At 40.3% G+C, this 10,549-nt stretch overlaps 1 protein-coding gene across 1 annotated transcript; it reads left to right on the top strand.

Annotated features, from left to right (window-relative positions):
• The first annotated feature begins 636 nt into the window (after window positions 1-636).
• LOC117694715 (melanoma-associated antigen B4-like) lies at window positions 637-1,641 on the top strand. Its single transcript, XM_034485691.2, has one exon. The coding sequence runs from the start codon at window positions 652-654 to the stop codon at window positions 1,639-1,641; it is 990 nt and encodes a 329-aa protein (XP_034341582.1). The 5' UTR covers window positions 637-651.
• Window positions 1,642-10,549: the final 8,908 nt, after the last annotated feature.

Genomic DNA, 10,549 nt, shown 5'->3' with positions numbered 1-10,549 from the left:
ACTTGTATGGCAGCCTAAGCAGATCTATCTGCACAAGCTTTGGCCATTGTATGGGAACCTTAGTGGGTCTGTGTACACATGCCTCCACTGGTAGTCTTAAGTGGGTCTCTCTCTCTCTCTCTACAGGCCTCTGTCTGTATCTGGCAGCCTAAGTGGCTTTTTATGGGCACAGGTTTCTGCCCCTGCATGGAGCTTAAATGTGTCTTTCTGACAGACCTATATCCCTTCATGGCAGTTTAAATGGGTTTATGTGAATACAGGTCTCTGCCCCTGTATGAAGGCCTGAGTGAATCTATCTGTACAGGCCTCTAGCCCTGTATGGTGGCCTAAGTTTGTCTGTCTGCTTAGAAGCTAGGGAAAGCTAAGGAAAGACCTAACCTAGTCTTGGAAGCCTGAAACTAGACTTTTATTCAGTAGCTTAACAAGTTTTAATTTCCTCCACAGGGTTTGCAGAAAAGAGGTTGATCCACAAGTCCGGGAGTCCTGGTATGTTCCTAGAAAGATGTTCTCCTGGAAAGCTGCAAAAACAGGTCTTCATTACATCCAAGGTATTCTATACCTGGTAGTACAGTGATGCTTACAGGTTGTCATTCTTATCCTTTCAGATTCCTGCCTGTCAGCTCTTCTACTTCATCCCTGAGCCCAGTCATCATGCCTAGGGGTCAAAAGAGTAAGAGCCGCTCCCGTGCAAAACGACAGCAGTCACGCAGGGAGGTCCCAGAAGTTCAGCCCACTGCAGAGAAAGCAGGGTCTTCTTCTGGTGACCAGAGTGTTGGCTCCAGCTTCCCTGGTGGTTCTGGTCCTCAGAGTGTGAAAACCCCTGGATCTTTTGGAGCAGGTGTGTCCTGCACAGGCTCTGGTATAGGTGTTAGGAATGCTGCTGTTCTTGCTGATAAGAAAAGTTCAGATGGTGCCCAGGCAGGGACTTCCATTCAGCACACACTTAAAGATCCTATCATGCGGAAGGCAAGTGTGCTGATAGAATTCCTGCTAGATAAGTTTAAGATGAAAGAGGCAGTTACAAGGAGTGAAATGGTGGCAATAGTCAACAAGAAGTATAAGGAACAGTTCCCTGAGATCCTCCGGAGAACTTCTGCACGCCTAGAATTAGTCTTTGGTCTTGAGTTGAAGGAAATTGATCCCAACACCCATTCCTATTTGCTGGTGGGCAAACTGGGTCTTTCCACTGAGGGAAGTTTGAGTAGTAATTGGGGATTGCCAAGGACTGGTCTCCTGATGTCCATCCTAGGTGTGATCTTCATGAAGGGTAACCGTGCCACTGAGCAAGAGGTCTGGCAATTTCTGAATGGAGTGGGGGTATATGCTGGGAAGAAGCACTTGATCTTTGGTGAACCTGAGGAGTTTATAAGAGATCTAGTGCAGGAAAATTACCTGGAGTACCACCAGGTACCTGGCAGTGATCCCCCAAGCTACGTGTTCCTGTGGGGAACCAGAGCCCATGCTGAAACCACCAAGATGAAAGTCCTGGAAGTTTTAGCTAAGGTCAATGGCACGGTCCCTAGTGCCTTCCCTAATCTCTACCAATTGGCTCTTAGAGATCAGGCAGGGGTACCAAGAAGGAGAGTTCAAGGCAAGGCTATTCCTTCCAAGGCTGCATCCCAAAAGCCCTCTAACATGTAGGTGAGTCTGTTCTGTTGTGTTTGAAAAACAGACTTCTAATCAGTAGAGGGTTCATAGTATACCAGAACCATAATGTACCCATTCCTGGCTTGTTGTACATTAGTAGAATGGAGGCTATTGTTGTTACTTTTCAAATGTTTGTTTAACTAAACAGTGCTTTGTGCCATGCTTTCTGTTAACTGTATAAAGAGGTAACTGTCACTTGTCCGGTTAGGACTGGTTTTGTTATTTTGTAACAAAGTGAAAAATCTTATTTTGTTTTTACTAAAACATTATGTGACATTGCATTGGAAAAGGGATTTTCATGGTAAAGTGATATCATACAGTGGTGAAACAACAGTGAAGTGGGAAAGTTTCTGTTGTTACTTTTGAAAATTTTATATATGAGTGTGATTGTTAGTTGTATACTTTTCTCTTTTTTGTATAATGCTAAGTGAAATAAAAGTTGGATTTGATGACTTTACTCAAATCCATTAGAAAGTAAATTATAAATGTCTATTACTTTATTATTTTCTTCAATAATCAATTAAGCATTGGTTCTCTGGAAGTTTTTCCAGTAGCACTGGATCAGGTGTGAAAAAGCATAGTATAGCCATCGGCAATGAGCTATCAGAGTCTAGAAGCAGCTACATATAAGAAAGAGGGTAACATACTATGTAAGATATAAATGGCATATAGACGATATGAGGAACAGGACATTTTTATGAAAGGTAAGTATAAAACATTATGGAATATATTAGAATAGGCAATTCAAATGGTATAAATGAACCAAAATGCTGCTCACCAAGTACTGCTATGCTGTACTAATTATGTAATATTTAACTGCACATGGGCTTGTTCTCTGTTAGTAGACAAATTAAAGTTTGTGTTTTGAGTAAAGGGCTAGCAGCCTGAATGAGACTGCAGGAATGGTAAGGAGCAGACTCAATGATACATTAGAGGTCAGAGACTGGGCTTGAATCAAGAAACAAATCTTAAATGTTCTTTTGGAATTTGAGAGTGTTAGAAAGAAATACCTACCTAGTACAAGAATGGACAGGCAGTTCTTAGCCACAGAGCAGATGAATATATTATACAAAATGTACATATGATGTCAAGAAATTTTTGAAAAATACAAGTGATACTTGAGAAGAGGTACTAAGATGTCACTAAGTGCTTATTCTTAACACAGACAAAGCCAGAGTCTTGTCCATTAATAGGGAATTTTAATAAGCTACAACCTTCAGTGTAAATAATTTTAGTAGGGTTGAAGAGATGGCTCAGTGGCTAAGAACAGTGGCTGCTGTTCGAGTCCAAGTATCCATGTGGTGGCTCATGACCATCTGTAATTCTAGTTCTAGAGGATCCAATGCCTTCTGGCCTCCATGGACACTGCATGCTTAGGATGTGCAGATATACGTGAAGGGAAAACACTGATAAAATAAAATAAAAATAAATAAGCTTAATGATAACTACTATGTCTTTAAAGACACAGTCTCTGTCTTATACTATGTCATGTGAACTTTGTCAGATTTAAAATGCAGTCTAAGAACAAGAAGTTTCTGAAGTCAACACGAATAGCTGGAGTAGTTGCCTGATGGTGAATGTCTCAGAACTAAACAGCACTGCATTCCTCCAAGCCAAAGGCAGGCCCTATGTCACTGACTCATATTTACTCATAATTTCAAAAGCACATTTCTGGCACTAAATATATGACTTTCAACCTAAAACACCGCTTTTGCAATACAGAGTCAAAGGAAGTAACAATGAAAATTTTTTTTAAAGAAGCAAAGTATTATTAAACAGAAACTGCTGCAGAAGGACCCATCACAAAGGATTACTTTACAATATTTGCCTAAATCTCAATAAAAATAAACCTCAAAAGATTAGAGGTTCACAAATCATAGCTTTAAACTTTCCTATAGAGAATAAGCATCTCTAAATAGAAATTACATAAGAGGCCACACCTGTATGGCAAAGGGAGGTATAGATCTCTGTTCTTTGTATGCAACAGCAGAACACCTGTCCTAGGATCTCTATTTACTATTTCAGCTTGGCTATGATTATCATTCCTGAGCATGTCTATCTTCTGTAGGGTCTGCAGAGGGGTTACAAATAAGGGTTTGGAGTGAAGTAGCTATTACCTAGAAGTCTTCCAAAGAGAAATGCTGCCCAACAAAAGGAATTGCTGAGATCCCAGCCTGGGGTCTGCCCTCAGACCTAGAAGGCCAAGGTGGATTTGTAATGCCACCTCAATGCCCAGTGTCCGCAGGCAGAGGAGAGCTTTGCTCTGCACAGTTGCCCTGAGAGTAAGAGTCTTTCTACATGTGGCATTTTTCCCTTAAGAAATGTGTGATCTTACCCATCTATCTAATGCAAACCACTTGGAATCCAAGTTGAGAGAATGCTGAAATTTAGAGGCTTGTGAGGGGAAGGAAACGGAAAAGTTGGGGGAAAATTGGTCATTGGGTAGAAAGCTACAGCTAGAAGTAAAAAAACTCACAGCCTTGCACCATTTGATAACTAGTAACAATATTCTATAATTTCAAAATGCTAGGAGAAAAGATTAGTATTTTCAATACAAAGAATTGATGTTTTAGGAAACATTTTTAGCCAAATTTTAACATTGCATAATAAATACATGTAGTAAAATATCACATGGAACCTTTTAAATATGTTCAATCTTTTTTTAGTTAAATAAAAAGAGGAAAATCTCAGCTTTCAAACATTTAAGATTATGGCCTGGAGAGAAGACTAAAAGTAAACACAGGAAAGAACCCTAAGAAGCTTGAATTTGATGTCACTTCTGGCAAGGTACAGACAACTGTAGCCCATTTGATATTGGCTAAGTTCTCTGGAGTCTCAAGGAAAAAAAAAAAACTTGGTCTGAGACTTTGAGATAAGACAGTGGGGAGACGTTTCCACTGTCTTTCCAGGAACAAATACAGCATGATGAGTGCAGACCGAGGGTCAGCAATCTCCAAAACTAAGGTGGTATTCCACCTGACTGCCATGTGCACTGGAGCAAATTGGGCAAGGCTGCCAGTTAGGCTTTTGCTAGAAAGGTTACAGTAATACAAAGGCCTTGGCAGGAGATGAAGGCAACTAAAAAGTAGGACACAAGTCCTATCAAGCTGGCCTAAATCAACATTCCAGTATAGATGGCAGAGAGACTCACAAGGTGTCACCCCTAGCTGAGGAGATATTGGTAACTGATGGCTACTGAGGAAGAAAGGCTCAGTTTTCTTCATGGTTTTATCCCCTGGTATGCATTGCCCATGCTCCACTGGATGGCTCTATTGAATGTAAAGAAGTAAAAAGTAAAAGATCTCACTGCTCCTAGGTATGATGGAGGTGAAGGGTTAATATAGATATGTTGGAGAGCACAGACAGAAGCCAAGACATCTTCAAGAGTCCAGAGCTGTACCATGTGAGGTGGGGGTGGGAAGAGATAGGAGAAGGAGGGAAACCAGGTACAGCAGCCAGTAGGCCCAAAGTTTCACAGAAAGCCACTAACCAAAAAGGTTATATAGGGAAGAACAGCCCAGCCCCCTGAACTGGAGATGTCAGGGTAGGGGGTGAGATATGCCAGCCAGAAGGGCCTTATATCAGGTAGGACGTAGGACTGTGGGATGCAGGGAGAACCTGGCTGCCAAGTCAACTTTGATATATATGTTTAATAAGCACCTCAGCTGTTTGTCCCTGTTTGAAACATAACACCTATTCCCATGCATATCTAGACAAAAACTAAAAGGACTAAGTGGGCTATTAAAAAAAAGAGAGGAGAGAAAACCAGGTAGGCTGCCTGCAGACCTTCTCCTCTTTCTGTTCCTCAAGACCAGATCCTCCAGTGTCATCCCTAACACTGCAACAGAACACCAGCTACAGCCTTCCCTCAGCCCTCAAGACTTCTATGGATCCCATAGGCCATCCCCTCCTAACCACATTCCCCACACTGGATGCTTTGTTCCAAACCCCAACTGCAGCAGACACACCCTGCTAAACCACAAGCTATGCTCCCCCCCCCCAAAAAAAAACCAGGTAGGCTTCATGTTGGGGTCCAGCTTTGACATAGGATTAGAGTTCTCAACTGGAAGCAGGGATATCTGGAAGGCCCATAATAAAATACACAGATTACTTTTTTAGGTACAAACTGACAGGTAATTTTTCAAAGCTTAAAGTTTCTCTCTTTTCTCTCTGACTCTCTGTTTTCTTTTTCTCACACTTGTTTGCTCACATCTTGAGACTGCACACACTATGCATTCTCCTATGCACTCTGCTTTTCTCCTGTGCACTTTTCTTAAACTCTCACACACCTCTGTGCATTCCCCTTTCACTTATACACACACTCTTTACACACATCTCACATACACCTCAAACACACCACATGCACTCTCCTTTCACTTACACACTCTCCATACACACCTCACATTCTCTCTTCACTCTTCAATTCTTTCTTCACTCACTCTTCACATGCTCTCGCCTTTTTCTTGCCCCAGTCTTTGATACTCCAAAAGCAGCTACAAAAAAGACATTGTATAATCATTGCCAAATTCAAAAGAATAAGCACATCCCACAAAAAATTAAGAATTACAATTGTTCCCCAAAATTTCAAGCTTTCCTATTCCCAGGCCTGTAGCCAAAATAGTAATAATTGCAAACTTATCATTATTTAATCTTTAACTTTTGACTTACACTTCAGTGCTCAGAGCTCTGAGGTCAGCTACTTGCATTTTCCTTTGACGCTCTAATGATAAATGAAATGGGCAGAGCTGCTAGGCAGTGGCCAAAAGGAATCAAGTTAACCCTTAATTCAGTAGTTCTGCTAGTTTTCTACTTCTGTACATTGCACACAATGACTGTCTTAAGAGTCCCAGTGTTTTGACTTAATTTTAATAGTATAAGATTTTACATATTCTATACTTGCTTATCCAGGAAACACTCTTAAATGTTGTGCAAAACTTCTTTCATAACTTCAATAATTTTTTTTCCTTTCTCAGGGTCTCAATGTTGGCTCTATTTCATTTTCTAATAATTCTTTCAAACTTTCTTTTCAAGACAAGCATTAATCTGGAACTACCATTGTGCAGTTATTGCATTGTTTCTAAGATGAGAGCACACAGCATGCACCTGGGCATTAGGACTGTGCTGTGCTGTGCCCTATGCCTCAATTTTTAATTGTTTAGGAATCATTACATCAAGGAATATCTAGTTTCACAGAAGACACCAGAGCAGAAGGAGAAAGAAACAGGAAAGTCAGATATAATAGAATAATTATGCACTCCAAGGTCAACTGAAAAACAGTCACGCACAAATGAAATCTATACAGCCGTTGTTCAGGGCTAAGTTTAGGAGAAATGGGAACTGTTTTTTACAAAAAGTGGCTACGGGCTACTGAGATGTCTCCATCCCGGGCTACTACAGGCAGTCCCTTATTTCAGATGGCGGGTCCTTATTTCAGATGTGTCTCCTGCTTCTCAGGGTCCCAGATGCCATCCTCTTCACAAGGAGGTGCCACAGGCTTCTGAGATGTCTCCATCCAGGCGTACTGCAGACAGTCCCTGTCATTTTATGCTGTCCCCAGCAGCTGCACTCATATCTTCTCCTCTCTCTTTCTCTCTCCTTCCTTCTCTCCTTCCCTCCCTCCCCCTCTCTGTTCCCCTAGACCCAATCCCCCAGTCTCCTCCATAGCATTCAAACAGAACACAAATTGCACGCTTCTCTCAACCCTGTGAGAGAATCCACATTTCCTGTGGATCCTACAAACCATCCTTCCTAACTTCCTTCCCCCAACTGGTTGTTGTGTTCCAGACCCCAACCCCAGCAGTAATTCCCTGGTAACCCAAAGGGCAGCTCTTTCCAGGGCAACAAATAGGATGAAGGCAGACCCATACCTCTCCTGAGATCCAGTTCCCCCAGTCTCATCCCCAGTTCAATAGCTGGAAACCTGTTGTGATCTCCCTTTCTTCTATTACACCATACCCAATGGATCACAAAGACCTTCTCCAAGCCTTCCTTCCCTCACCTCATCCCATTTGTCCAAACTCCAAAACCAGCAGGCATTCTCTAGGAACACACCAGCTGAACATGCCAGGAAAACAGGCAACACACAGCCAACACACAGCCAACACACCTCCCTTAAATTTCAGAGAGGAGAAAGAAACCAGGGAACAAAGCAGCCACCAAGTGAAGACAAATCAAGAAATCAGAACCTAGACTTTAAATCATTCCAAAACCAGATGGCAAAATACCACTGTAAAAACATTAACATAAAATACCACCATGAAATCATTAACATCCCAGTTATTCCACTTTTGCAGGCCCTGAATATCCTAATAAAGCTGATGCACTTGCAAATGCAAGTGCACGCAGGCACGCGCATGCGCACACACACAAACACACAAACACACATACCTTAAAACAAACTATATAAAGATGATAGAGATCCTTAAAGAGGAAAGGAATAATAAATCCTTTAAGGAAACCCAGGAAAACACAAAGACAATTGGAGGAAATGAATAAATGCCTTACAGAAAGACAAAAAAGTTGAAGTTTGTGGAGATATTTCTCATAGGTCTTCTAGTGTTGAAATATAGACCTGTCCATTATTTCCAAATCAGCATGTATTTCATGTGCATAGTGTGATAAAATGGCCCATAATCAAGAAAGACCATGCACCTCCAAACCAGAACCCTACAGTCACAGCTCCTATAGAGACCCTTTGAAAAAGAACATGGGAATGCTGATACAATTTCTCCTGGAGATTTGTGAGATGGCGGAGTCTATTACATATGGTATTTTAAAGGTCTTCAATTTTGGGTCAGTTTTGAAGATCTTGAAACACTTTCTTAGCATGTAGATATCTGACACAGTTTACCTCAGTGGCCAGTGTGATGCTATTAATAAACCGGATATCCTTGATAATGAAATTCTGAGTATACTGAAAAGTTTGTTCAAGAACAATCAATCCACTGATGATCTTTCCAAACAAGACTTCCATGAAGGACAACAATGCACAAGAGATCTGAGACTCTGAATATATTATAGAGATTTGCTAGGAAAATCTCAAAGGTCAGATTTACAGAGTTAGAAAATTTGTTACAATCACTTTGAAGCCATAAACGTCCCAAGGGTGCTGATAGGTGTTCATCAGTGATCCTTTACACTGAATTCTTGTGGGTCTCAAAGGACTATGTAGAAATCAGGATTATTGAAGTCCAACAGTAGTATTAGCCAATGCCCATGATAGTGCTCACATTATATCACTTACTTTCTCTTCGCTGTTACAGAATATCTGACAACTGAAGGGAAGAACTTTGGCTCACGGTTCAAGGATATACCAGTATGTCTTGGTAATAATCCATATAGCTTGTCATACCCTACTAGAAAAATCCCTGTCTGATCATCCCAACCCAAAATTCAAAAAGTAATGTCTAACTTCCTAGCATCATAAAGTTTCTGACTCTGAGAACTCCCCTAGTAGTGTTCCATAAGTTGTCACAATGTTTTCATTTATGGCTTTGCCATTAGAACTATTTTCTTGTACAAAGAAACATGAAAAAAAATGTTCACATGGCAGAGGAGTGATAACTACTTTCAAAATGTAAGGCTGCTAAAATGCAGTTACACAAAAGTAAGAGAGTGAGGCTGTACAAACATGCAAATTTGCCTTTTCTATGAGAATTCCATTTAAAGCAAGCTATAGGGCCAGAGAAATAGTCTTGGTTAAACAAGGGAATTTTGAGACAAAAGTGTTTAACACCAATTTCTTAGCTTAAAAAGCTCACTCATTTTAGACATGGGAAACATAAGCAGTGTATTTGCCCAGAGAACTTTAGTGGGACTAAAACATCAGTCACCTCCTACCCTATTTTAGGGATCATACAAGGGTTTCAGATGTCAACTGCATCCAGACATCAGTTTTTGCCCTTCTAGGGTAAAAATATGGATTGGAAGATTCCTTTATAAGAATTGCTTTGAAGACAGAAAAGAAAATACAGAAAACATAAAATCTCAGGAATAATTAAATAACCACCAGGGACCAAAAGATGAAATAGGGAAGTTTAAAATGAGTGAAAAGAAACACAGACCATACAAATGTCAGAAGCATTCTACAATTATTCCACATGTCTTCAAGGAAGAGGAAAAATAATGCCTCACGTACAATGTAAACTTGGAGATTAGAGGCAGCACCACTAACAAACGAGTAGTGACTGTAGCCATATCAGAAGCCCCAATTCTCCTAGGCCTTGAACTTAGCACAGGTTTGGTGTAACAGTGACTCCTCCTGTCTTGAAAGCTAGTACTGTTGAATTTCCTTGCCTTGTTTCTTATATCTGGAAATGCTGTAAGCAGGACTCATAATTTGTCCTCATACCCACAAATAATTGTAGTCTAAAAAAGTATAATAACAGAATGTAAGAGTGGGGTGCCCCAAATATGGCAACAACAAAGGGATTTTTTTATATCAAATAAACAAAACTTACTTCAAAATTAAATGTTAGTGAGTCTAAGGTATTTTCAGCAGCATTTATTTCTGTTGCATCATGAGGCTTGAGTGTAGCCTTGGTTCTGAACACACAACATGCACACTGTGTATATGCCATTACATGAAAGTTACATGAGTGTTAGTACTAAATGATATGGCAATAGAATAGCAATTTCCATGGATATATGACTAAATCTCATACTACATTTACTGTGAAAAAGAGCAAATAAAATGATAGTGAACTTTTGATTTTTGCTTATTCCATTTTTTTCTTTCAAATAAGAAGACATATACCTTGATTTCCTTAGCTTATTCAAGGAATGTGGGAAAAGTTAAATCATAATAAATTAAACATGTCACTCACTGTTTCACTGATTTAGCACCCAGACATTACATTTCCATCTGTTCTTAAAGAATAATAATAAAATGCAGACCAAGCCA

Source organism: Arvicanthis niloticus, chromosome X (assembly GCF_011762505.2).
Source record: "Arvicanthis niloticus isolate mArvNil1 chromosome X, mArvNil1.pat.X, whole genome shotgun sequence".
In the NCBI taxonomy this organism is placed as follows: Eukaryota; Metazoa; Chordata; class Mammalia; order Rodentia; family Muridae; genus Arvicanthis; species Arvicanthis niloticus.
Note: the sequence above shows the minus strand (reverse complement) of the source record. Positions and strands in the feature narration are given on the sequence as shown.